The 27,589-nt window shown below is 47.8% G+C and overlaps 1 protein-coding gene across 4 annotated transcripts; it reads left to right on the plus strand.

Annotated features, from left to right (window-relative positions):
- Positions 1-27,561, plus strand: RORC (RAR related orphan receptor C). 4 transcript variants are annotated; one of them, XM_039363352.1, is made up of 11 exons: positions 1-179; positions 8,878-8,907; positions 21,716-21,801; positions 22,065-22,206; positions 22,471-22,974; positions 23,206-23,327; positions 23,997-24,129; positions 24,399-24,506; positions 24,805-24,915; positions 25,725-25,834; positions 25,925-27,561. In XM_039363352.1, the coding sequence occupies exons 2-11, from the start codon at positions 8,889-8,891 to the stop codon at positions 26,090-26,092; spliced, it is 1,503 nt and encodes a 500-aa protein (XP_039219286.1). In that variant the 5' UTR covers positions 1-179; positions 8,878-8,888; the 3' UTR covers positions 26,093-27,561. The 4 variants fall into 4 exon arrangements, with proteins under 4 accessions (XP_039219286.1, XP_039219283.1, XP_039219284.1 ...); XM_039363349.1 differs by lacking the exon at positions 1-179 and adding an exon at positions 444-690; XM_039363350.1 differs by lacking the exon at positions 1-179 and adding an exon at positions 4,426-5,669.
- The last annotated feature ends 28 nt before the right edge of the window (positions 27,562-27,589 follow it).

Consider the following 27,589-nt stretch of genomic DNA (forward strand, 5'->3'; position numbering starts at 1 on the left):
ACCCCCGGACCCCCGCCTTTCCCGGGTTCCCATTCTTAGCGCTATTATTATTAGCAATATTAGGCGGCGCTGGCAGCCGGTGGGGAATGGCCGGGCAGGAGTCCGTAGGGTAAAGCCCGAACTTGCGCCGGTCTCCAGGCGCACCTGTTGAACTTCTGCTCCTCTCCCCGGCATACCTGGTGAGGCTTTGGGGCAGCTGGGGCTGAGGGAGAGAAAGCGCAGCTTGACCGGCTGCATAGCTGCCCTGGGGGGGGGGGAAGCGGGCCGGGAGGGGCGACAGGCGGAATTGCCGCCCGGACTCAATGCGGCGTCCCCTTTTCCTCTCCGGGAGGGAGATGCAGAAGCTTCACCTGTTGAACGACCGGTCCAAGGAGGTTTTTGGGGAGGAGGGGGTCTCTGGGCCGGGGACTTGCCCCCGTCTGCCTGCACTACACGGCCCAGCGTGCCGGGCCAGCGGAGGAATAGGCTCCGCGGGGCTGGCCCGTCGGTGGGGCCTCACCGGTTGGGTTTCCGGGGGAGGGCGCGGGGCGGGACGGGGACGGGCCAGCTCGGCGGCGCGCCTCTGCCGGCCGCTCCGGAGCTTCGGGTCGCCACTGCCGCTGCCTGCAGCCGGGCAAGGCGCGTCCCCGGCCCGGACGACCCTCCCCATGGAACCCGGAGCAGCCAAGCGGGGCCGGGGCGCCCCCCGAGGTAAGCCGGGCCGGGGGGGGTCTCGCTGCTCCCTCCCGCCTCTTTCCCCCCTCCCCCCGAGGAAGGGAGGAGTCGCCCCCTCCCCTCTCAAGGGGTCCGGCTGCGCCGCATGAGCCTTGGAGTCCCGCGCCCCTGAGCCTCGCGGCGAGGGAGGCGGAGGGAGCGCTTTTCCAGAGGACTAAGGACGACCCCTGTAATCTTGAGGGGTCCCCCTCCCCCCAAAGTGTCGGGGATCTTTTTACAGGGACCCCCCCTTTTAAAAAAACTTTATGCCTTCAAGTGAAGGATGACGTTTCTCTTTCCGTATCGGCCACCCCCCCCCTTCTCGCCTCCCCAAACTTTTCTAGCTGTTGGGGAGCCCATGCTTGGAGAGGTGGAGGGTGTCCGGGGCTCCACTTCTCTCCCCCCCCCGTCCTTCCCCTTCCCTCACCCAACCTCTGTTCCATTCCCTGCCTCTCTTCTTTGCACTGTCTCCTGCTGCAAGTTTCTAGTCCTCATGAAGGAACCCAGCTCTCTGGAGATCGTTGACAAAGCCTGTCTTCATCTGCCCAGAACCCCAATTAAGTAATGTGCAGCACTTTTGAGCCGTGGCTTTGTGGGGGGAAAAGAGAGAGAGACAGAGAAAGAGTGAGAGAATAAGAGAGAGAGAGGAGAAAGAAAGAAAGAGAAAGAGCAAAGAAGAGAGAGAGAAGAGAGAAGTGTGAAAAGAGAGAGTAGAGAAGAGAGAAAGGGAAAGAAAGGAGAAAGAGAGGAGAGCAAAGAGAAGGGGATAAAGAGGGAGAAGAGAAGGAAGGAAGGAAGGAAGGAAGGAAGGGAAAGAAGGGAGACAGAAAGAAAGAAAGAGAGAGAGAGAGAGAATCTGGCTTAGAGGCAGGGAGCTGTGTGAGGTTGCAAACGTGCCTGTCCAGTTTTGGAGCTGCTCCGGTTTTGCTGCCGGCCTCCGCGGCCCAATCACCCCTTTTGCTCTTTGACCTCCAGCGCGGCAGCCCCTCTTGGAATGGGGGGGCTGCATAGAGGGGGGGTCTTGAGGGCTTGTTTTTCTAAAAAAAAATCTGATTTTCTAAGAAATCAACTTGACTTTCCTTCCACTTTCTTTGCCAGGGCTCAGCTCCAAAGAACCACGTTTGGCTGTGTTCAGGGCTAGACACCTGGGGAAAAGATTTATTATTATTATCATTGTTGTTGTTGTTGTTATGCATAATATAAGAATTGCATTGGGGAGATTCTGGTCCCTGCAGAGAGCATTTTTAAAAAGGAAACATTTTTGGTACCGTGTTTAATGTTGGATGTGATGAAAAAGCTCTCCTTTTATCCTCCAAGGAGCTGGGGGGGGGGAATAAATAAACTGGCTTCTTTTCCCCAGCTCTATAAGGATGCTACCCCCAACCCTGCGAGGTAGGCTTTAAGCCCACCGTTTGAACCCCGGGGATATCCGAGGAGCTTTAGAGCTGGTTGAAACCTGGCTAACTCCAAGATCCTACCTTGACTTAGCCGCCAAAAAAGATGCTTGTTTTTTTTTTGTTTTGTTTTTAACCACCTTCACATCTTATCTACTCATTCTTCTTTTTGCTTCCTCGGCCTCGGAAACTGACCGGACTCGGGTCAGGTTTTCTGGATCCTTTGTTTCTCTTTTCCAAAGGCAAAACAGCTGTTGCCAAACAGCCTTTTATCTATTGATTTATTTATTTATCCTTTTTCCCTGTTGGGCAACTCTACTCCTGGGTGAAACGGCAAACAACTTTCTTTGATCCGGTCTGTTTCTCCAGCCCTCGCGAGGAATCTGAAGCTGACCTTGTCAGTTTCACTGCCTCTCCTTCTTCTCCGGCCCTGCCTGGGAGTTTCCTATCTTTTGAAAGGCTTATCCTTGTTGGGAAGCCAAGCTGGCGAAATCTCACCCGGGGCCCTTCCAGATGCTTGTCGGCGTCGCAATTTGATTCTCGGCAAATGCCAATCACAGGCAGGGCCCCGATCACGGGGGCAAAGGAGGAGTCCTCGGCTGACGACCGCAGTCAAACCCAGCCTTTCCTTCCATCACTAAGCGAGACGGCTGTTACGTGAATTTTCTGTAGGATGCTAAGCAAATTTTGCCCCCTTCTGCAGCCTTTCTTGTCGCCGTTGCTAAAAAGAACCCCTGTGTTTGTTGAGCTAGCAACACGGTCGTTAAGCGGATCCGGCTTCCCCATCTTGACTTTGCTTGTTGGAAAGTCGCCAGAGGGGATCCCGAGACTCCCACGGGGACACTGCGGCCGTCGTAAATGCGAGTCAGTTGCCAAGCGTCTGAATTTTGATCACGTGACCCTGGGGAGGCTCGTAAGGGTGAAAAAACAGCCCTGAGTCCCTTTTTTCCAGTCACTAAGTAGACTGTCGTAAGTCGAGGACTGCCAATATCCTTCAGGGTACTGGAAAGAGGCGAAAAAAAATGGGCACTGGGTGGGGTGGGCTGGGCTCCCCCAACCTCCGTCAAGGAATTTGCAAAAAGAGACATAAGAGACTTGACTGAGGATTAGAGCCTTGCTTGGCTCGGCAATTCTTTTTTTTTTTTTTTTCTCCAAAAACTTTTTGGGGCGAGGTGCGGGTCTTCACCGCCGCAGGGTAGCTCCCCCCTGGTGTGGACGCATCTCTGGGCTCTGAGTTCGGGAAAAGGAGGGGGGGCCGGATGGAGTCAGATGGGGGGGTGTCTCCCTAGCAGAGGACTCAAGGGAAGTCGGAAGGGCGCTTTGCAACGTCCGGAAGGGCCCCCAACTGGCTAGCTGGACTTCCCACCGGTGAGCCCAGTTGGGGGGGGAAATCAGATTTTCTCCCGTCTGAAGCCTGATTCGAGGCAGAAAGCGCTCTGTGCATGCTCAGAGAATCCCGTCCTAAACCAGAGAAGGGAGGATGAGTTGTAAAGTGGAGCTGGAGGCAGATTTTAAACCTTCTTCCCAGCAAAGAGGACTGGAGAAATCCAGGAATTTGTGGAGAAATCCACACACTTGTTGTGTGTTGGTGTCTTTTCTCTGCTTGGGAGAGTTTTTCCTCTGTTGGTGCTAGCGAAAATTGGAGGGTTCTTGGCTCAATCAGTCAATCAGAATGGATCTGGAAGAGACCTTGGAGGTCTTCTAGTCCACCACCCCCCCTGCCCAAGCAGGAGACCCCGGACCATTTCAGACAAGATTTGGCCCTGTGAGTTGTTCCATCTTTGGGAAGCTGGCGTGGAATTTCCTAAGGACAACCAAACGGCGATCCGTTTAGTGACCATTCCAAGTTTCAACGGCGCTTTAAGAAGTTGAGCTACGACGGCTTTTTCGCCCTTAACGACCCCACGGTCCCCCGATCAACATCCGGATGCTTGGCAACGGACTCGTATTTACGACGGTCACGCAACCCCCGTTTGCAAGAAGCAAAAGTCGATGGGGAAGCCGGCTTCACTTAACAACCGGGTGGCAATTCGCTTAGCGGCAGCAAGGGAGGTGGGAAAGGGAGGCAAAATCCACTGAACAGATGTCCCGCTTAGCGACGGAACACTTTGGGCTCCATTCTGCCGTTAAGTCGGGGGTGACCTGTGACGAATAAATAAATACAGAGAATTTTGGCAAAAGGGGCAGAATTTAATAAAAGGAAAGAAAAAAAAGGGAAGGTGGAAGGCTTTTTTGGGGGGGGGGGAATCAGAGGGGGAGCTGAGCGTCGGTAGGATTTGCACCCGTCTCCTGTGGAGAGTAATTTCAGGTACAAAGTTTAATAGTGGTTTAAACCGAGTGACTCGTTTCTAGCCAGGTTTGGAGATTCCCCACGAAGAGGGAGCAGAATGCCCTGGAGGTTGTCCAGGACTCCGCCCCTTTTAGCCAAGCCCCGCCTCTTTGATGGAGGAGGGGGCTCCGCTAAGTGCTTCTTGGAGGGGAAACAGTCCCAGAATTCCCTCCCTGCTCTGGCACGGCTAATAAAGTGAAAGCTGGGGAGGAGCTAGGCAAATTAGGTCTGATTCCAGCAGGTTGATTCGCAAGTGATCTCTGAGTGGTCTCCTTTCCCATACAGCATGTATGGAAACTTGCTAAATCTTTGCAATCTTTTGACGCATTTGGACAGCGGTGTCCATTGTCCCCAGAGCATATGGTCATTTGAGGAACGGTGGGAGGGTCCCATTGGGGGGGTCAGCTACCCTGGCCTTGCCGGTTCTGAGTGTGAGCAAGATTGGTGAGTGTTGGTGAGGCAGGCAGCCTGCAGGATTTGGGTGTTTGTGCCTCGCAGGTAAGGCACCCCGTGGTTACATAATCCCCTTGCACCGGTCTGGGTGTGCCCGGAGTTGTGAGCCAGCTTGGGCGGGGCTTAGAGCCTCTCCAGTGGAGACGTGGGTGTTTGTGTGCGGTTGCGGTTGTGTGCGTCTCGATGTGACAGTGGGAGACGGACGATCCGGTGGCAGGGTTTGAACCAGGCCTGGCATTGCTTCAAACGTGCCCGGGGAGGTAAATGTGAATTGGGCTCAAACCCCAATCTCCTTTCCCGTCTCTGGGCCTCTCGAGAACCCTGCGAGGTAGGACAGCCAAGGGCGGAATTAAATGCCAACAGGCTTTGCAAGCTTCCTTGGCGTGTAAGCGAGCCCTGGGCCACCCGCTTTGCATCGCAGACTGCCCACGCCTTTGGCCAAGCCGGGTGAGCACGAATCAGCCAGCAACTAATCAGTGGTGGCTCCGGGTCTTTGGAACTCCTGGCCACTAGATTTTCGCACTTAGCAAAGCTCTTGAAGAGGGCTGGCTTTGCATTGAGCCGGTCGATCTAGAGGTCCCCTCGAATCGGAGGTCTCCAAAGGTGACAACTTTGAAGACTTGTGGACTTCAACTCCCAGAATTCCCCAGCCTGGCAAAAGCTGCTCAAGAAAACTGAAATAGCTCCTTCCAACAGCCCGCCATTGGCTGGCTGGCTGTGATGTCACGGAAGGATTCGGCCAATCGGGAGCAGGTCAGCAGAGTGTCCAGAACAGGCAGAGATGCAATATGGTTGAAAAGGAGAGTATGCAAATGAGATAAGGGATATTATTTGGGGGTTCCCCCTTTTTCTATTTTTCTGCCCCACCGATAAATCTCTCATTTTTCTGGGGAAAAAAAAAGCAAACGGAGGCAACACCCCCCCCCCCAAATTCTCTTTGCACCCCCAGGAAACCCACCCACCTTCTTAATCCAGTTTGACTCCTCAATACAGTGCTGGGGATGGACTGCTTCTTTGCTCCCCCCCTCCTCTCAACTTCCTCTCCTGCTCCTCTTTCTCTCTCTCTCTCCTTTCTCTCTTTCTTGCATTCTCTCTCTATTTTTTCTCTCTCACTTAACTCTTCTCTGTCCCTTTCTCTTCACTCTCTTCTCTCTATGTCTCCACTCTTCTCATTCTCTTCTCTTTCTCTTTTCTCTTTCACTTCATTCTTCTTTCTCTCCTCTGCCTTTCTCTCTCTCTCTCTCTCTGTCTTCACTCCTCTCTCTCTCTCTTTCTGTCTCTTGTTTCTCTCCTTTCTTTTTTCTCTTTCACTTAATTCTTCTTTCTTCTCTCTCACTCTCGGCCTTTTTCTCTCTCTCTCTGCCTCTTCTTTCTCTCTTCTCTCTCTCTCTCTCCCACTTTCAGTTTTGGCCTCTACAGGCCTGGAAGAGGGGAGAAGCCTTGCAACCGGCTGCTGTTGGCTCCGCGCCCCGGGACTGGCTGCCTGCCAGGACCTGCTAAGGGAGTTATGTAAGTGCCGAGTTCAAGCGAGGACGGGCTGGCGACAGCTCAGCCAGCCACAAGCCGATTTCCCCAGCAAAACTCTTAAGATGAAGATTTGGGGGGGGGACAGCGAGCGAGGGGCGGGGGGGATGCCAGCCTCGGTAGGTTTTCAGCCACGCTGTCTCCTGCCTGTCTTTGCCAACTCCTAAGAAGCCTTTTGGGGGGCTTTGGAAAGGGGTCCCCAAGAATTAACCTGTCCCCTTCACCTTGCAGCCAGACAGGGTGAGCCTCTGGAGCTTCTGGGGGCAACCAGTACTACATTTCCCATCATCTCTGCCTGGCTGTGCTCTCTCTTGGGATCTGAAAGACCGGGGGGGGGGGGCTTGGAGAAACCTCCAAAAGACCCCACCCCTTTGGCCAGGAGGAGGAGACACACCCAGTTGTCAAATGGCCTTTAAAAAGTTTGCAAGGAGCTAGTTTGATTGTGTCTGAAGGTTGCGTCGCTGGGGATGGGGTGAGTTGGCTTGGTGGCCCTTCCTTCCTTCCTTCCTTCCTTCCTTCCTTCCTTCCTTCCTTCCTTCCTTCCTTCCTTCCATCCATCATATTGCTTCTATCATTTTCCTTCCTCCCTCCCTCCCTATCCCATTCCATTCCAATCTGTCTGTCTGTCCATCCATCCATCCATCCATCTTTCTCTACCTATCTATATCTGTCTGTCTATCTATCCATCCATGCATCCATCCATCCATTTTTCTCTACCTATCTATATCTGTCTATCTACCTATCTATATCCATCCATCCATCTCTACCTATCTGTCCGTCCGTCCATCCATCCATCCATTTATCTATCCATCTATCTCTACCTACCTATCTATCTGTATCTAATCTAATCTAATCTGCCTGTATCCTGCCTTCATTTTAAATAACTCAAGGCCGCAAACATTGATATCAGTTTATCAGTCACTTCAAAACAAAATTTTAATTTCGTTTTTAAATTTTTGGCCTCTGTTGCTGAGTGGCTGCTGTGTTGGATCTGGTGTTCGCTACTCGGCCGTGGTGACACTTCCGTTTTATGCTTTTGATTGACGAAATTGCATGTTTGAGGATTAAAAAGAAGACATTCAGAGAAAAAGGTGCACATGGAGGGACAGTTTTGTTTGTAAGTTTCTCCTGCCCTCCCTTTTTTTCTCTCTCTCTCAAATTTTAGCATGTTTTGGCAATCTTCTCATCTATTCACGAAAGCTGCAAACTCAGATGTGTTGATTTACATCAAGGAAGATAAACGATGAAATTCTGCAAGTCGCCCAGTAGTGGATTTTGATATTTGCTTGCAAAAAAAAAAAAAAAAAAAGCCCCCCAAAAGCAAAACTCTGGGCTCATGTGGACTAGCAGCCTTGTTTTCTGGTTAAATAGGAAGGCCCGATTCTTCTCGGTTACCTGATTGGTGCAAGATATGCAGAATGTTCAGCTGTGTTTGGCATAACCCAGGAGGGAGGGGGGATTCAACGAAGCACCGAATTAGGGGGAGGGAAATAAGATTTGTTCCATTTTAGGCCTTTCGTGGGATCGATTCTTTTAGTCCCTAAAAATTTGCAGGGATGAGAAAGACGCTGCGTTGTTTTTCACAGTCACACACGAGGCTAAATACACAAACACCCTTTTTTTTTTTTTGTAGGTGCAGAAACTTTTGGTTTTGTTGTTGCTCTTGGGGGAGGTGGCAGAATTCGAACTCCTGACCAGGTCATTAGAGAACTGCGAACAGGCTGTGAGATTCTCCTCGCCTTAAAACTGGGGGGGGGGGCTAGTTATTATGCTGCCCCATTCCGCCCCCCACCCCAGTGCCAGAGTGAACCAACTCAACCCCAACCAAGCCAGCTGTGGCCAAAAGCTCCCCCTTGTGGTCAAAAATAAACGGTGTCGCCATTCTCCCAAGCTGAGGCTCTTTTCAGCTGGGGGGGGGGGGTGAGGCTGCTCCTTTGAAGCCCTTCCCTCCCTTTCGTGTCCTCCTCCTCCTCCTCCTCCCTTCCACCATTGATGATGTTACCTAGTTGGGTCATGAAACATCTGCAAAAAAACAAGCAAGCTCAGAGAACACCAAGGACCCCACAATCCTCCTCCTCCTCCTGCTTCTCCTCTTCTTCCTCCTCCTCCTCCTCCTCCTCCTCCCTACAAACCCCCTATTCTCCTAGCATTGATGATGTTCCCTAGTTGGGTCATGAAACGTCTCCAAGAAAACCGTCAAGCTCAGAGAGCGCCAAGGATCCTACAGTCCTCCTCCTCCAAGCCCATGGTGCTTTGCCTCTCCTGTTGCATCAGGCGGACCATTGGCTAATCTCCCGTGGCTTGGGGCATCTTTGGGCAGACTTTCCATGACGTCACAGCATCTTAGCCAATAGCCCAGCAGGGATGTGGGCGAGATGGAAAGTTCCTAAGATTGATGGTTTGGGAAGGGCAGTTTCTAAGCCGGCTTCCCAGGGGCCCCGACTGGCCCTGGTCTTAACTCTCCCTTCTCTCTCTTCCTTTCAGGAGCTGCAGCCATGAAGAAGACCCACAGCTGTGAGTACTGAGGGTGGGGGGGGGCTTCTGGGTTTCGCTGGGGGGGGGCGGTGGGAAGGTGCTCTTCGACCAATTCAGAGTTTGCAGAGTTTTCAAGAAAAGATCAGACAGCCATTTGTCCGGGGGGGGGGTTGACTAGATGACCTCCAAGGTCCCTTCCAGCCCTAGCATTCTATGATCCTACGATCTGATCATTTTATTTATTACATTTGTTTGCTGCAATTATTACTTGATTACTCTGTATCGTTCTGTCATTTTATTTACTTCTGACATCTGTTATTATTCTATTATTTTATCATTTTGTCATTGTCGTTTTATTTATTTCTTAAATTTGTTATCATTATTAATTCCATTGTTCTGTCATTCTGTCATTTTATTTATTTCTTAAATTTGTTATTCATTCTATTGTTCTATCGTTTTACCCTCTTTTCCCATCATTTTGATCAGCAGCAAAATGAGATTTTTTTCTGCAGCTCTTTTTCACCTGCACAAACCAGCCACCCCTCCCCCCACACACAGACACACTCTCTGTATGTGCAGAAAGATTTGGGTGTTGTTTTGTTTTTTTGGTTTTTAATTCTGCTCGTCAGGATTGCAAAAAAAGGGGAACGTTCTAACTGCCCATTAGAGAATGGTATGTAATTTTGATTTGGATTCGGTTTTGAGTGGTAAAAGGAACAACTGTTCTCGGTTTAATTTGAAAATCAGCACTTCGTACACTTTACGCTGGGCTTGTCCATTTTGGTCAGGAGCAAAACGGGGATTTATTTTGATGGCCCAAAACTCTTTTAGGACAAGCAGACTTTTGCCAATTTCTGTTGACAAAAGTTTTGCCTATTTTTGCATCGCCAGTTTATTCAGGGATGTGACCTGGATTGGTGGAGAAATGACGCCGAAACTCCTTATGATTTTTTCTTTTTCTGGAGAGATCTGATCTTACTTTTTGATCTGGAGGGATCAGACGGGACCTGACCGCTGTTGCTAAACTCAGTTAGTTTCAAACTTGGATTTGGGAGGATTTTGAGCCGCACGTTGTTGGAAATCCAGGCTGCGTGTTTCGTTTGAGAGGCTGATCATGACTGATTGCCAGAACCTCTGATTAGCTTTTTTGGAAGGGCTAATTAGCCATCTTTGCAAACCGGGCTTCAAAGCTTGATCTCTGTTAAATCGTGGTTTTCCTTTGGCTTGGCAAGTTGGCAATGGCGTGGGGTCCCATGGCCCAGTTGCCAGGGCAGGATGTGTAGCCTTCAAAAGCACAAAAACGGCCAGAATTCCAAAAGCTGTCACCGTCTTTGCCTTTCCCTGTTGGCCTCTGCAGATAGACTGCTCCTGGTTTGGGAGGCTCAACGGAGCCGCCCTTTAAAAAGATCTATTTTGTCTTCCTGGCTTTTAAGAAGCTATTTGTTTTCCTCGCTCTGAACCAAGAAGTGAAGCTGAAGAAAACAATTTCTGTTGGTTTTTTTTTTTTAAATTTTTATTTTTGTCAGTCTCCAAATCTGTTTTTTTTGTTTTGTTTTTTGTTTTTTTAAATAAATTTGGGGCCTCTGGGCGTGGGAGGTGGGCACACACCTTGGCTTCCTCTCTGTGGGGTGCCTGGTACAGTTTTCTGTGTGGTGCAACCCCATCCTGTGTGCCTGATCAGCATCATGGGTTATCGCATCCTTTGCTGGCACATTCAGTACCATGTGGCCCCACCAGCACCCAAAAGGGTGGGGGGGTGGGCTGTACTGGAAATTGATCTTCCCTCTTTACGTCAATGGTTTCGGGGCTGCAGTGACCCCAAAAAGCACCGACAGGCGCATTTTGCCCATGTATAGTCATTTTCCTTAGCAAAGTGGACAAGATAAATTGGGACTCTCCCAGCCCTTTCCCCACACAGGAATGCTTTTTGGCTTTTTATATCCTTATTTTTTTATTTAAAAAAATGGGGAACAAACTAGGGGGGGCAGGATAGCAGCCTTCCAATATTTGAGGGGCTGCCCCAAAGAAGAGGGAGTCAAGCTATTCTCCAAAGCGCCTGAAGGCAGGACAAGAAGCAATGGATAGGAACTAACCAAGGAGAGAAGCAACCTAGAACTAAGGAGAAACTTCCTGACAGTTAGAACAATTAACCAGTGGAACAACCTGCCTCCAGAAGCGGTGAATGCTCCAACACTGGAAGTTTTTAAGAAGAGACTGGATAGCCATTTGTCTGAAATGGTCTAGGGTTTCCTGCCTGAGCAGGGGGTTAGACTAGAGGACCTCCAAGGTCCCTTCCAATTTTATTATTATTGTTATTACTATTGTTACTACTACTACTACTACTACTACTATTATTACTACTACTACTACTACTATTGGAATCTCTCCCATTTGCTGACTTTTTTTTCTTCCTTGCAAACCATCCCCAAAAGTCTCAGCCATTGGAGGATTGAAATTTAAAAAAAAATACATATTTGATTAATAAAGGTGAATTAAAAGTGGCTCTTTGCAGAACCCTAAAATGATTTAAAAGCAAACAAACAACAACAACAAAAAAAAAAACACCTGTACTGGCAATTTGTTTTTTCAGAGTTCAAGAGTAGTTTTAATTGCTTAAATCGAGGCGGTTTCTGATCTTTTGAATTTTCCAAGATCCTCAGAGAGGCCCCTTTTTGGGAAGGGATCTCAAGAGATTATATTCCCCATTTTCACTCCCCCTCCCCCAAAAATCCCCCATCCCCTTACCTGCAGAAACAGGGACAAATGCTGTACAAAGAAGATCGGCCAGAGACAGGTCGCTCAAATCAGTGAGCCAATCTGCATTTCTTCGAGACGAGGAAAAAAAAAGGAAAAAAAAGCTCTCTTCAATCCAAATATTAAAAGACTTGCTGGCGAGCCCCTGCCTCTTTCTCTCTAAGTAGACCCCCCACCCAAAAAAACCCCATCCCTCCTGCTTTTTTGCTAATGGAAACTGGGTCCTTTTTTGTGGTCGTTCTGTTTCTCGCTCTTTTTTCGTCTTTGTGGTTGTGAAACTTTCCAGCCCGCTGCTGTCGGTTTCTCCCTTCTTTTTCCCCACCCCCAAAATACAGCCGGGGCTTCCGATTGGCCCCCGGGAATGACAGTCTTGAGGTGAGCAGCATCACCTGGAGACACTCGCTTGCTCCCCGACTGTCTTTTCCGAAGCGAGACATAAAAATCAGACCAGCGTTCATCGACCCGGCCTCGGAGCCTTGATCTTAACATCTGGCATTGAACAGTTGTGGCAGAATCAAGGTGCCAGCCTCTCTGAAGCTTTCCCACAACCCAGCGGCATCATGCGAGGTACCAGCACTGGGGAAGGGGTGTCAGAGGGGGCAGCTGCTTGGCGACACTTTGCACGCTCGTTCAGACCTTGAAACTTAAAAAGGGAAGAAAAGCTTTCTCAAACTTTTTGAAGTTTGAAAAAGAAAAGTTTCTCCAAACTTTTGGAAACTTAACGTTAGAAAAAGAAAAGTTCCTTCAAACTGCTTGAAACTTAAAAAATAAGACTTTCTTCAAACTTCTTGAAGCTTCAACGTTTCTTCAAATTTCTTGAAACTTAAAGAAGAGTTTCTTTAAACTTCTTGAGACTTAAATGTTTCTTCAAACTTCTTGAAGCTTCAAAGATTCTTCAAATTTCTTGAAGCTTAAATGTTTCTTCAAACTTCTTGAAGCTTCAAAGTTTCTTCAAATTTCTTGAAACTTAAAGTTAAAAAAGGCAGGAAAAATTTCTGCAAACGTCTGCTCCAAGAGGCACAGCTCCCGTGTGAGAACATTTACGGCAGATGAGCAGGCTTTTCCCCTTACGTTACTTCCCACTTGCAGAATCCTAGCCAGAATTCTCAGGTTATTTGGAATAACCCAGGTTTAGGGTGGCATCCTTCTTTTACTCTGCCACGTCTTCCAGAAACAGAGGCTGGGATTGTGGGTCTGTCTGCATGCGTGTGTGATGTGATGTGCGTACTTCCCTCACTGCGCTACGGATGAATTTGACGGTTCTTGATTTCTGTGCTGGTTGTGTTTTGTACAAGCCGGCTTGTTCACGGTTTCAGAAACTCATGAAAATAAGATGAAACTATGAATGAGATGAGATAAGGGAAGACAAGAAAAGATAAGATAAACTGAGCCATGAAAAGTTTTAATATTGTAGTGGCGAGAGAAATTCTTTCAAATACTGGGCCTGTTGGCGCCAAATTATTATAAATTGGAAGGAGGAGGAGGAGGGGGAAGAGGAGAATGAGGGAAAGGAAGAAAGAAAGAAAGGAAGGAAGGAAGGAAGGAAGGAAGGAAGGAAAGAAGAAAGAAAGAAAGAAAGAAAGAAAGAAAGAAAGAAAGAAAGAAAGAAAGAAAGAAAGAAAGAAAGAAAGAAAGAAAGAAAGAAACTCAGCCCATCTCTTATGTGCATGCAGGGCAAAAAAGACCCCTCAAAAAACACACCGAAATTTAGAGAGAGGCAGAGAGGCAGAAATAGTGCCCAATTAATGCAGCCCTTTTACGGTGATTCCAGCAAAACGGAGGCCTCAGTTGCTCTGTCGTCTTTCCTTTATAACACTGCCTGTTTTCCGCACAACTGATCCAGAAAAACTGGGCCAACAAATTGAATAAAGAAATAAAAATAAACCGTTGCAAGACTTAAAAGCAATATTACCCCAATATGTAGCATTGCGTTGTGGCGACCTGGGAGAAATTGCACAGTTTTAATGTAAATTCGGCCCCAGTTCCTCTCACTGAGCGGATAAATTGTTCATTTGCACCCAAAACTAACTAGAGTTTTTCTTTCTTTCTTTCTTTCTTTCTTTCTTTCTTTCTTTCTTTCTTTCTTTCTTTCTTTCTTTCCTTCCTTCCTTCCTTTCCTTTCCTTTCCCACAAATTGATTATATTAAGTTAGAGGGGACACCCTCCCTCTTTCTCTTTCTTTCTCACTCTTTCTTTTTTTCTTTCTTTTTCTTTCTTTTCTCTCCTTCCTTCCCCCTTTCCCACAAATTGACTGTAATAAGGCAGAAGGGACACTCTCTTTCTTTCTCTTATCTCTCTCTCTCTCTCTCTCTCTCTCTCTCTCTCTCTCTCTCTCCTTCCTTCCTTTCCCCTTTTCCACAGATTGACTGTAATAAAGCAGAGAGGATACCCCTTAAGCTTTCAAAAGACCCCCTTTTTAAACCTCAACCGGACCTAAATTTGTCCCTTTCCCCACCTTTCCCTGACATTCTTGCCACATTGAGAAAGATGAAAATGCGTCTTTGCAGTCAGTGGCTTAACCTGAAATCTGTCGAAGCGGCAGATTTACGAACTTAAAATTCTGGATTTCTCACTTTGAAAACCGAGATTCAGAAATACATTTTTTTTTTTCAGGAAGCCTTTTGGTGTGGTGTGGCAAGGGGGCTTTCTAGTGGTGTGTTTTTTGATTCTGAGTGGCAGTACAGCTTTGGGATCCTTCCTTGAGACGATACGTTATATTACTTTCCTTGTGTCAAAATGCCCTTTTTTTTGTTTGTTTCTTTTACTGTTTTTATTAAAGTTTGTTCTAAGGTAATATATGAACAGCAAAGAAAGTTAGTTAAAGAGTAAAGAAGAGGAAATCAAAGAGGTTTTTTTTTTTTTTTTCATGGCCAAATAGAGGTCCTTTCTCAATAGCGGTTTGGAAATCTTCAAATTCCTTCATTTTGCCTTTTTTTTTGACGGAAAAATCTTGTCGGGTTTTTGGTGCAAATTCGCAGCCAGGTACAACAAAAGAAAACCAAAACGTGGAAACATTTATATAACCCCCTTAGCACAATTTTTGCGTCTTCGAGATATATTTGTAAAACTTGCCACCTCTTCAGAATATTTTGCAATATCTCTTGGAAGGATTTTGGCCCTTTTGTAATGACCCAGAAAAGGTGAATTGTTTGCTCCCGGTTTTTTTTTTTTTTTTTTTTTTTTTTTTTTTTTTTGCAAATTTCTCACTTTTTTAAAATGTGCGAGATTTTTTTTCCCTTCTCTTGAGGGAAATTGGATTTGAAAATTTAAGTGGTCAAAATGTTTTCATTCATCCCGAAATGCTCACTTAGAATAGCAGGATCTTTAAAGATATTTATCAAATATTATTTCTGGGCTTCGTTAATGCAAGACACTGTTTTGTAAGCAGCTGAAAGAAACGGAAGATTTTTGCCCCAAATAGTTTAAAAAAAAAAAAGATTTGCCCAGGAATAGAACAGGAGAGAGAAAATAAACAGCAGAGTCTGTTTATTTCTATTTAGAAAGAGATTTGCAATTGTTTGTTTTAACTAAGTGTCTACAAAAACAGTCACAAACTTCCCAGATTTGTAGCGAAGGTAGCTGAGAAAATAAACACCTGAAGCTTTTGGAAGAACCCAGATATGGCTTCTAAATCTTTATTTTTTATTTATTTCATATTGTAAATATATAAAACATTTTAGATATTATTCTATATATATATTATTTTTCTTTCTGCTGTTTGGCGGGACATTTTCAATCAATGAACATGCCAATCAACTCCCATTTCTGGATAAACATTCATTTATTTTTATACATACATATGTATATGTGTGTGCGTGTATATCTATATATCTAGATATATCTAGATATATATATATATATATATATATATATATATATATATATATATATATATAGAGAGAGAGAGAGAGAGAGAGAGAGAGAGAGAGAGAGAGAGAGAGAGAGAGAGAGATTGTGTTTGTGTATGTATGGATCAATTAAAATGAGCCTATATACATACACATGCACACACACGTACATACATACGTATATATGCATACACACACACACACACACATACACACAAGCTCATTTTAACTGACCCAAAACTTTGCAGATTAGAAAATGATGGATAGTTTTTTTCCATTTTAATTGAGCAGTAAAATTGCAGATGGAAAAATGATGATTTTAAAAAATGAAAGACAAGCAACGGTGGAAATAATTTTAAAAGGCTCATTAAGAAAAACGGCTTCTAGTTCAGGGGAATGGACAGGAACGCCAGTAGCTCTTTTCAAGCTAATATCGAGTGTAATATTTCCTAAACCTGTTTAGACCATTCCCGTCTTACAGAGTTAACTTTTCAAAAATTACTCTCCCCCCCCACCTTTTCTGGTGGTTTAGGTTTGATTTAAAGCCATCCCAGAATTAAAGCTAAAAATAAAACCGATGATCCATTTTCAGAAACATCTCTTTATATACATTTTCACTCCATTGTGTAAGCCAAGGGTGTTATCTCAAAATGACTTGCTAAAATCTTTGCTTCTGTCAATTCTGCAAGGACCTCGTTTTTTGCTAATCTTAGGTGCAGATTGTACCCAGTTTGAGACCGTTGCAGATTTGCAAACCTCGGCATGAATCCGGCTTCGGTGGTTTTAAATGGACCCTAGTAGCTTATTCTTCCTTTTCTTTCTAACTTCAGCAAGTCTTTGAGTTCCGTGTGATGGCCTGGGCAGGTTAGAGGGATCATAAATGACATCCGGCTTGCCTCTTGTGCCATTAAGTCAAGAGACTCAGTGGGACGGGCAGCAAATAAATGTAATAAATAAATAGATAGATGAAAAATTGACCTGCGCAGCTAACTCACCCAGAGGCATTTGGAGAAAGGGGAGGATGGATAACAGGGACATAAAGCAGTTTATTCACAATATTTGGGGAGGTTGCCTCTGGCTCAAGACAGGAGATCCCCACGGTCCGCTTGGGAGAAAGTTGCATTAAGCAGAAATACGAGTTGCAAATTCTTTTGAAAAGGAAGGCTCAAGACATGTGAAGAGAAAGCAAAGAATAGCTTTGCCTCCACATTATGTCCACGGGGCAAGCCACAAACAACCGTATTATCACCTTTCCCCTGGATTTTTTTCCTGTTTTTTAAAAAAGAAAGCATTCTCGTATTTTGCAAAGTACATTAGCATTTTTCTAAAGGAGCAGTTCAGAAAAGATCCAGGCTGTCTCGAAAGAGTGGAACCAAACTTCTGAGCTCTATTTTAATCTTAATCTACTAGATCCTCTCTGTTAAAAGTTTTGTTTTTCTGCCCATGTTAGGAGTATTTGCTGCTCCGGGAACTCACCGATTTATATTATCCCAAGATCTTGACAGATTGGGTAATGCTAAGATCATTGATCTGTGGACTATCAAAATTAGATATCTCTGCTTTTTGAAGGCTCAGAGGCTGATCATAATTGGAGAGGTAGGCTATATCTGGAGGGCTGCAGTAAAAATGGGGCTGTCCTGAGTTCAAGTCTTGGGGATAGTTGCTGCTCCCCTCGGCTTAGCCTACTTGTCAGGAGGAAGTTGTGAGTTAAAATATAAAAGTTTGTTCATTCCCCAAGAGAGACTGGGCCGCCTGGCCGAATAAAATTAATATTTTTGCATTCTATCGCTGGAGCCTTTTTTTTTTTTTTTGCTTCTTTTTGGGGAGGGGTCCAACCCCCATTGCTGACGATGCAGCCCCTTTGTGGACTGCAACAACGCCAAGACACAGCCAAGTTTAGTCTCGCTAAAATTTGTGGCGTGCAATTTTTGATCCTTGCAGAGAATCTCTTGAGGGCCACCTGGGTGGCTGATCTCTGTGGGTTGGGGTGAGTCAATTCCTCACTGCTCTCAGGTTTGTTATTACACACACAATCACACACACACAAGCACACAAAAGTTTAACTTGATGGGAGAATCTGCCAATTCCAGACAAATACCCGTGGCACAGTTCTGCTGGTTGCAATTTGACGATCAGGCGAAGAAGGGGCTGTGGATTGCGTGTGTGTATGTGTGTGTGTGTGTATTGCGGCTCATTGGATGTGGAGGGAAGCAGGCAAGAATTTGAAAGCTGGGGGGGGGAGGAGAAAGGGGTGAGGATGATGGTTATGTATGGATCTCAGCAATTTCAGCTGGATGGTGGTGACTCAACCCGGGAGTTGTTGGTGACAAAACCAGCTTCTTGGTTGGGCTACAAGACTTATTGTGGTGACAGAATGAACTTGAGTTCTGGTTGATGGCATCTGGTCTGGAGCAACTCAGCTCATTCATATATGTGTGTGTGTGTGTGTGTGTATGTGTATATGTATATGTATATGTTTTCGCGGGTATTTGTATGTAGGTCTTTGGTTGTTCGGGTTTTCTCCCGCATAAAATTGGAAGTGTCTTGGCGACGTTTCGACGAAGTCCCATTCGTCATCTTCAGGCTGGTGTTTTCAGCTTCGTGCTTTGAAGATGACGAATGGGACTTCGTCGAAACGTCGCCAAGACTCTTCCAATTTTACGCGGGAGAAAACCCGAACAACCAAAGACCTACGTATATGTATATGTATATATATATATATCAGGACCCCTCACCGGCTGCCAAATTACACAGCCGGGAGACGTGGGAGGCATTAATTAAGCTCATCCAGTGGGTGGGGTGGCTTTGCCAAGAAGAGGCGGTGTTATTTATAGGGCTGGTTTCATTCTTGCACTTAATGACCCAGGACAAATCGGAGCAACTGTGACAATCAACTCCCTTTGAAAGGCCGGTGGAGAACGGAGATGGCTATGGGGTTCTCCACAGGATAGAGATCCTTTCCTTCCTTCGTTCCTTCCTTCCTTCTTTCCTTCCTTCCTTCCTTCCTTCCTTCCTTCCTTCCTTCCTTCCTTCCTTCCATCCTTCCCTTCCCTTCCTTTCCTCCCTCCCTTTCCATCTATCTATCTATCTATATCTATCTTCCTCCCTTTCTCCTTTTCCCTTCCCTCCCTCCCTCCCCCCTTCCTCTTCCACTTCCTCTGCCTTCTTCTCTTCCTCCTTCTGTTCTTCCTTCTTTCCTTCCTCCTTCTCTTCCCTCTTCCTTCCCTTCTTCTCTTTCCCTCCCTCCCTTCCTTCCTTCCCTCCCTTCTTCTCTTCTGTCTTCCTCCTTCTCATCTTCCTTTCTTTTCTCCTTCTCTTCATCCTTCTTTCCTCCCTCCTCCGGTTCCTCCCTCCCTTCTTTCTCTCCCTTCCTTGCATCAACCGTGTGACAGAAGGACCCAAAATTGCCTCCCTGGGAAAGGGCTGTCAGGATCTGCCTGACGTCTCCCCACCGTTCTCGCCATGAAGCACCATCATTACAGCCCTCCTCCCCCACCCCTTTCTCTGCCTCTCCCCCTCCCTCATCCTCAGCGTGAAAGTTGGGGGTCTCTGCCCCTCCCCCACATTGCTTCTGCCAGTCCTTGGGCAGGCCCTGCTTCGATTGCCAACTCAACCATCCTTCAGCTTCCTTTCCGGATCGGCTCTTGCTTCAAAACCTGCCTCCCTTTTTCATTCAATCTTTTGCGTTCTCCACTTTTCCTTTGCAAGGGAAGACCCCGGAGGTTTCCTAAGTGGTAATCAAGCTACCCCGAGCTTTTCCTTTGTCAGCACCCGACAGAGCTGAGTAACTCATCCACGGGGGTGGGGAGACGATGTGTGCCTCCTTGCGCAGCTTTTCACTTTGATTCATGTGGGGAAAGTGTTAACGGATCTTCCTCCCTCCCCCCACGTTGTGGGCACCCCTCCGCTGCCAGAGGGGAAGGGGTCGGGGAGGGGGGGAGACGAATCCGCTCCGTCAGAGGCATTCGTCTCGAGCGCCAGGGTTTTTGCCAAGCGGTGTGGTTTGGGGGGCTTTTGTGCTTGCAGACAGGTGCACAGGAGAGGCCAGCCAGGTGCTCTCCGTTTTGTGTTCGAAAGGGAGAAGGTTGAAAGACCCAATGACAAAAATGGGGAGTGGGAGGTCAGCTCTTCCTGGCCTGGCTTGACCTTGGACTGGCCCCTTGGATGAGAGCCAGTGTAGAGGGTATTTGGCAACAAGGAGCAGACACACACACCCCTGTGGGACAGTCTGTCTGCGTGTCGTTGACCTCCAGCTAGCGCCTTGCCTTCACAGGGACTAGGGACTTGACTCCAAAATAAGGGCCGCAAGAACCAGAAGATGCCCAAGGTGAAAATTGTCCTTCTCCTCCAGCCCCCTTCCCCTTCTAGCGCTGATGATATTACCTAGTTGGGTCATGAAACGTCTGCAAGAAAGCCACCAAATCCCAAGGACAGCACAGCACAGAATTTAAAACCACTTGGGGCATGAATCCTGACACCGCGTCGTGCAAGGAGAAGGACTGAGATGGGCCCTCTCAGTGGCTTCCCAGAGTTGCTGCCTCAGGGGGAACCCTTTTCTTGGCCCCTGGGGGCCCAGAATCCCCCCCTCCCTCCTTTTTGAAACGCAGGCCTCCTCTCCAATAAAAAACCACATCAATGGCAAAGGACCAGCATCACTCCTCATAATAGCCGTCATGTTGACGACACTCAAATCCATAACCGGAGTGGTGGATGAAAAAACATCCCGATTCTTTCTCTTCATTTCCCCCCCCCCCGTGTGTGTGTGTGTGTGTGTGTGTGTGTGTGTGTGGCGTCTTCATCTCTGTTTACAGCACCCCGTTGACCTCAGGTCGAAAAGTCGAATTTACTGGCAGGATCATATATATCTTTTTTTTTTTTTTGGCTAAAAGTGAGAGTACTTCTTCCTGGCAGCTCCGTCAAGGAGCATCGTCTGAGTAACTGAAAAGCTGACTCAACTCGGCTCCCTCAGGCTCTGCTTACGAGTATCGGCGTTTGAACTCAAGGGAAGAAAATAGCTGCTCGTGTTGCGGTTTTGCGCCGCCTTCTCTTCTTTTGGTCTTTCCGCTTGTTATTTTGTCACGCCGGGGAGATCGGAGGGAGATAGTGGCGGGTTAGACGATGGGGAAAGAAGATTGCGCGCTGGTCCCCGGCTTGCAACAGTTCATTTAGCGACCGCTCAGAGTTACAACGGCAGGGAAACGAGGGGACCGCTTTTGACCTTTGGAACCTCACGGCCCCGGGATCGAAACGCGTGGCAACCGACTCGTGTTTATGACGGTCGCACATTTATCGCGGGATCACCTTTTCCGATTTTTTGACAACCACACTGAACGAGGAAGTCCGATTCCACCTAATGATGCTGTTTCTATTTTTTTTTTAAATGTGTTTTATTGATTTTTTTTTTTTAAATAACAGTCTTTAGTGCTTAACAAACCGCAGGTTGTCTGGTTCATCTATTTAAAAAACAATCAGTAATAATTCATTTCTTTTGCTGAAGAAAAGGATGTCAGTTAAACGGACTGTTTGACACTCCTCCCCCCCCCCACAAGGGTTTCCAGGTCTTGGGAATGGTGCCAGCTGCAAGGATGCCTTCTGGTGGACTCTGAGGAGCACTGCAGGGCCTTTTGGCTGAGAGCTGAAGAAATGGTGTTTAATGTTAGCAGTTGATTTTAACAGAATATCGGAGTCGGAAGGGACCTCGGGGGTCTTGTAGTCCAGCCCCCTGCTCAAGCAGGAGATCCTATAGCATTCCAGACAAATGGCTGTCCAATCTCGTCTTAAAAGCCTCTAGTGATGGAGCACCCACGTCTGGAGGCAAGCAGTTCCACTGGTTAATTGTCCTCACTGTTAGGAAGTTTGACCTCCTTAGTTCCAGGTTGCTTCTCGCCTTGATGAGTTTCCATCGGTTGCTTCTTGTCCTGCCTTCAGGCGATTTGGAGAAGAGGTTGACCCTCTCTTCTTTGTCCAACAGTTAAGAAAAAGGACCATCTGGGGGTCTCTTATTTGTTTTTTTCTAGAACACGGGTGTCAAACTTCCAGCCCACGGGTCGGATGCATCATAGCGAAACTGCCTCCACCCCATTGCCGGCAATGGCAAAAAAAGTCACGATACGTCGTGACATGTCAACAACGTGGCGAGTTTGACACCCCTGTTCTAGAATATGACTTGTCTGCTTGCTGGTTCTCCCATCACACGTGCTTCTTTCAAGAGTTCAGTCTCTTCTTGTCTTCTTTTCCCCACACAGCCCAGATTGAAGTGATCCCCTGCAAGATCTGCGGAGACAAGTCTTCCGGGATCCACTACGGGGTCATCACTTGTGAAGGATGCAAGGTGGGGAACAGTCTCCTCAATCGCTGGGATCTTGGGTGTTGGCTTCAGTCCCATTGGCCATAATTGTTCTCTCTTCCTTGCAGAAGACTTTCCTGGGTGGGGGTCAGGAGGGGGTCTCCCTTTCCTGGAAGCAGATGCCCATAAATTTTGGCTCTCTTTGCTGATGGACCGCTAAACTGTTGGGCTTCACAAAGTCTTGGAGGCCACCAGTGAAGCTACCAAGGGTCCATTTTCTTCGTTCATCTTCTTGGCTTCCTCCCCAGGGCTTCTTTCGACGCAGCCAGCAGGTGAACGTGACCTATTCTTGTACTCGGCAACAAAACTGTCCAATCGACCGCACCAACCGCAACCGCTGCCAACACTGTCGCCTGCAGAAATGTCTCAGCCTCGGCATGTCCCGTGACGGTAAGACCCATGTGGAGGTGCACCTCAGGGAGGGCTCCCGTCAGGGAATCGCGCAGCTTGTGTCCCAATGAAGTTAGAGACACTGTTCCTTGCCTCACTTTGGTGATGGCGCACCGCAAAATGGGACAAGGAGGAGAAGAACCAGGTTGGAAGTGTTGAGGAGCTTCAAGTACTACTGAATAAACTCAGATTGCTCATGTCTTAAGTGTCTTGCATCGTTGTCGTCTCTAGAGAGCCATCCCCTCATTTGTCGTCTCTTCGCAGCTGTCAAATTTGGCCGAATGTCCAAGAAGCAACGCGACAGTCTCCACGCCGAGGTCCAGAAACAGCTGCAGCAGCAGCATCAAGGTGGAGAGGGCTCCACCTTCTCCTTGGGTATAGCCAATGGACAACTCAAACTGGACCCTTCTCCAGATCTCCGAGAAGGCAGCACCTGCTCTCCTGCTCTCCTCAATGGACAGACCCGCCTTAGCCAGTCTCCGGATGAGACGGCGAGCTTGGCCTACTCTAACGGACTCCCCAAGGCTCAGTGCCTTCTGGGTGAAGACCGGCCCGACCCCTTCAAGAAGGGGTACGGTGCTGGGGTCATCAAGGTGGAACCCAGGACGAGCATCTATTACGCTTTGGAGACGCAGGCGTCACCAGACCACCTGTCCCCCAATGTCAGCAGAGCGGAATGGACAGCCGCCAGTGAGACCCTTGACTTCCACCCCAACCCGAGCTTCACCAGCTTCCTGGAGTGTCCACACGCTTCGCTGATGGAGATTGGTGAGTGAATGAAGGTCTTCAGAAGATTTCTGCTCCAGGGATCTGTCAAGACCCTTTCTTCCACCTGGGAAAGGCTGGATCTCAAGACACAACTGGGGTTTTGAGCCCACCTCTCAAAATCAGGTTTAGGGAAAACCATAGAAGTCAAGGCAGCTTGAGACCAGACCCAGGGCAGCTTCAGTGGGGCTGTGGAAGCAGACATGTGGTCATCTTGTTGTCTTCCTCCTGCAGAGCACTTGACCCAGAACGTTCTCAAGTCCTACCGCGAGACCTGTCAACTCCGCTTGGAAGATCTCCAGCTGCTGAGGTGGGAGACCTTCACCCGGGAAGAAATTGGGAGCTACCAGAAGAAGGTAAGATGGGGGTCCGCCATCCTCAAGCAAAGAAGACCCTTAGCTTAAAGAACCGTGCCCTCTGTTTTGGCGGGCAAGCTGTGAAGGCTTTACAAGAGACCCATGGCCTTCTCCACTATGAACGTTAGGTCAACTGAATGTTAGGCTTCCAAGTTTGGAAGAAGTCATCTCCTGGTAGAAGGTCACCATCATACTCAACCTTCATGAGATCTTTGAGACTTCAACTTCTGGCAGAAGGGACCACTCTGTTAAAAGGACATTATGGCCCCAGAACAAAGGAACAAATTAAAGGAAGTGTTTTAAGAAGCATATCTAGGATCCCTACACAAATCATGTAGAGATGTTCTGGATAATCTTTATCCCTGTGACGTCTTTGGGGCTCTCTCAGCTGGCTGGTTTCCTTGCAGATGTTTCATGACCCAACTAGGTAACATCATCAGTGGTAGAAGGAGTGGGATTTGTTGGAAAGGAGGAGGAGAAGGACTGTGGGCTCCTTGGTGCTCTTTGAGTTTGAAGGTTTTCACACAGACGTTTCATGACCCCAACTAAGGAACCTCATCAGAACAAGTTCCTTAACCCCTCTGAATTTTTACTCCTCTCTGTTTTTCAAGATGCACCCAAACCTCTACATCACCTTCGCTCTCTCTCGCTTTCTCCCCCATCCCTTAGACAATGGAGGAAATGTGGGAAAGTTGTGCATGCCGCATCACGGAAGCCATCCAATACGTGGTGGAGTTTGCCAAGAGAATGGGTGGATTCATGGACCTCTGCCAGAATGATCAGATTGTGCTTCTCAAAGCAGGTAAGGGGTGTGATGCCACACCCAAGGCTCTTTGCTCTTAATGTTTTCATTTTTTTCCCCCATCTTGTTATGTACTAATCCAGCTTCTGGGTTAGAAGCGTGGGAAAATTCCTAAAGATTCTCCCGTCCCAAAGACGGGGAGAGGCCAGGATAGCAGCCAAAGGGGGCCCAGAACCCCGTTTCGGTCTGAGCGGAGGACGTCAGCCAAAACCTTTTTTCACCAAAAGGGAGGGACTGGCCGGGCCTGATGTCCTTCTCTCCCAATTCAGGTGCCATGGAGGTCGTTCTGGTGAGGATGTGCCGAGCCTTCAATTCTGAGAACCGGACGGTCTTCTTTGAGGGCAAATACGCCAGCTCGGAAGTTTTCAAGTCTCTGGGTACGAGAGCATCTTACTAGCTGGATCGAGAATGGTGGAGTCCCCTATAGATCCAGGTTGGGGTCTAAAGTAGGGCGTAGAAGGGGGGTCTGGCAAGAGGTTTCGGGGGCAGGGTGGAGGTCTGCCACTTGAGCGGGTTTGAGGAACGTCAACTGGCACCGTGAAGTGATTGCAACTCCAGGAGTTGGTTTCCAAGCTTCATCTGACTTCTCCAAAGAGGAACATTAAATTGTTATATACTTCCTCCTCCTCCTCCTCTTTAGAGTGGGATTTGAATGAGGGCTCTTGTTTCCCTCAGGGTGCAGCGAACTTATCAACTCCATCTTCGACTTTGCGCACAGCCTGTGTTCGCTCCACTTCTCCGAGAACGAAATCGCCCTCTTCACAGCTCTGGTGCTGATCAACGCAAGTAAGAACGGGGGTTTCTGGCTGGGGAGCCAAAATCTGGCCCTCTCCTCTTTTGACCACTATTCGTTGCGGTTGGTTTGAGGAAGTTGTGGCTTCTTTGTTCAAAGAGAGAACAAAATGTGGGTTTTTCTGCCTTCCCCCCCCCCCAGCATAGTTGCCTCTCCAACGTCTGAAAAAAAAAAAAAAAAAGACTGTACACAGGAACTGCAAATGGATGGTTGAGTTTACCAGCTGATCCTATAACATCAAAACTGCAAATCAAACTGTCCCTTTAAGCCAGGGGGGTCCTCGGACTTGGCCCCTTTAAGACTTGTGGACTTCAACTCCCAGAAGTCCCCAGCCAGCAGTTAAAGTGGCCCCGTTTGAGGATCCCCGTCTCTGAAAAACAAACGAATTAAAAGACTCGGTTGCCACGCCAACAAATAATTGGAGGCCTGAGAAAGTTTGAAAGAATAATTAAAAAGTCAAACCTCGCTTAAAATCAAGCAGCTGCTCCAGGAAAGCCGTGGCAGAATCGGGGCCTTCTGGAAGCCTCGATCCTGTTTTTTTTTTGCATGGTTCTAAGGTTTTAATTTGCACAGCTTTAAAATATTTCAAGGGCTTCTCTGCCTTTTTTAGGATCTAAGCCGTCCAGAGAAGCTTTATCGAGAAGATGGGTGGCATATTTAATTTAATTAATCAATGAACCAAAGAGTTGCACCCACAGGCCCTTCTGTAGATCCCAAAGCGGGGAGGGGGGGCAACCTGCTTCACAGCTTTGCTTTTCCAAACGGAGCGAGGCCCCGGCCAACTGCTCTTTGCGTTGTGCAGATCGCCCATGGTTGCAGGAGAGAAGCAAAGTGGCTTATTTGCAAAACAACCTTGAAGTGGCGTTCAAGCAGATGCTGCAGAAAAGTCACCGGGAAGGCATCCTGGCGAAGGTGAGCTTCAAACAGTGGCCGTCTCCTACAGTGGGGCACCTTCCAGGTGAGCCAGGGCAGGTGAGATTCTCTCCTGCTTTCTCTTTCCAGTTGCCACCCAAAGGAAAGTTGCGCAGCCTCTGTTCCCAGCACGTGGAGAAGCTCCGTTCCTTTCGACAGATGTACCCCCTGGTCGTCCATGCGGTTTTCCCACCCCTGTACAAAGAGCTCTTCAGCTCAGACTCTGACCCACTGATCCAGGGACCCACAGGGGAGTAACTCCCCCCCCTTGCCCACGAGCCGAGGACAGACCAGGCGTCGCCTCCCAGTTGCTGGAAGCCAGGTGCAAAACACAGAATCGGATCAAGGGAAGCAGGAGTTGGACCAGTCAACAAAGTGCTCCAGTTTATGTTTTAGCGGCCGCCGAGGCACTAAGCGGTAAGGGAGCGTTGTGCGAAAGCGACAAATCCACCCTGATACGGTGTCCCCGGAAGGCGGCGTCGGACATCGCCGCCAGCTTCCGTGACTCCTCCAGAATACCTCATTGTGCAGTTCAACAGCCAGAGACTCCGCCATATGTATGGCTACAGAGAGGGACAGAGGCGGCCCACTTAAGATAGATTTTATTTTTCTGCCAAGTCTGTATTTTGATAACCAAGGAATCTCCCGGTTTGTTTTTCCTTCCCTTTCTCTGCGTTCTCACTTCGTCCACTGGCCTCAACGTCGGCACTCATGCGAAAAAGGGCGCTTGTCAGGATACATCTCGGCCACTTAGACCCACTTCGGATAGGCGATCTCGGAACTAAATGAGTTGGCTTTTTAGCACTTTTCCCCCAAATTTCCCCGAAGCCAGCGCAGTTTCTTTCGGAGACAGCGGTGGTAGCGATGTCCCCAGGATCGTTTTAAACGCAGAGATGATTTTTCAGGAGCTTCTGTAGGGAACATATTTTCTGCTTACATGTAGCCCCCGACTTACAACCGTTTGCTTAGTGACTCAGTCACAACGGCACTGAAAAAAATGGACTTAGGGCCCTTTTTTCACACTGAAGGCCGTCGCAGCATTCCCCACCGTCACGTGATCAAAATTGGGACTCTTGTCAACTGACTCAGATTTATGACGGTCGCGGCGTCCCTGGGGGGGTTCATATGATCCCCTTTTGCGACCATCTGCCGAGCAAAGTCTGTGGGAAAAGGCTGATCCACTTAACATCTGTGCTGCGATTCACTTCCCAACTGTGGCAAACGGGACAAAACTCACTTAACAAATGTCTCACTTAGCGGCATAAATTCTGGGCTCGGTTCTGGAGTAAATAGCACAACAGTCTTGGACGAACTGCAAGACAATCCACGTTGGCCTCCTGATATTTAAAACCTTTCCCCTTGAATGTCCTACCTTGCAAACGGTTCGGCTTGCAGGAAGAAATTTAAGACGCTCTTCGTTTTCCCGTCCAGAGCTGTTCACATGACACCATTCGCACAGAAAAAAACCACCAACTTGTGTCGGATATACGTGGACCTAACCCGAATCCTTTTTCCATTCTCTTTTATCTTTTTCTTGGGTTTAAAAAAAATAGTTTGAAATATTTAAAGCACAGGAGGGAAGGGAGGCGGTGTAAATATCGGTTGAAAAAGTTTTATTTTTTAAGTTTAATTTTTTAAGCTAAGTTTAGAGAAACCGGCCTTTAGAAAGCATATGATGGAAGCTGTTCAGGCTACTTTTTAATTTAATTAAACCACGGTGGATATTGCTGGTTGGGTTTTTATTTCTCACGCTGG

This window comes from Crotalus tigris, unplaced genomic scaffold (genome assembly GCF_016545835.1).
Source record: "Crotalus tigris isolate CLP2741 ecotype Arizona unplaced genomic scaffold, ASM1654583v1 scf7180000019553.37968852642:3898890, whole genome shotgun sequence".
Taxonomy (NCBI): Eukaryota; Metazoa; Chordata; class Lepidosauria; order Squamata; family Viperidae; genus Crotalus; species Crotalus tigris.

Excerpts from the sequence above, each read along its gene's own strand:
- RORC (XM_039363349.1), top strand. The coding sequence starts at position 648 with ATGGAACCCGGAGCAGCCAAGCGGGGCCGGGGCGCCCCCCGAG. Across the intron at positions 8,908-21,715 it reads CATGAAGAAGACCCACAGCT|CCCAGATTGAAGTGATCCCC; the intron begins GTGAGTACTGAG and ends TTCCCCACACAG. Across the intron at positions 21,802-22,064 it reads TCACTTGTGAAGGATGCAAG|GGCTTCTTTCGACGCAGCCA; the intron begins GTGGGGAACAGT and ends CTTCCTCCCCAG.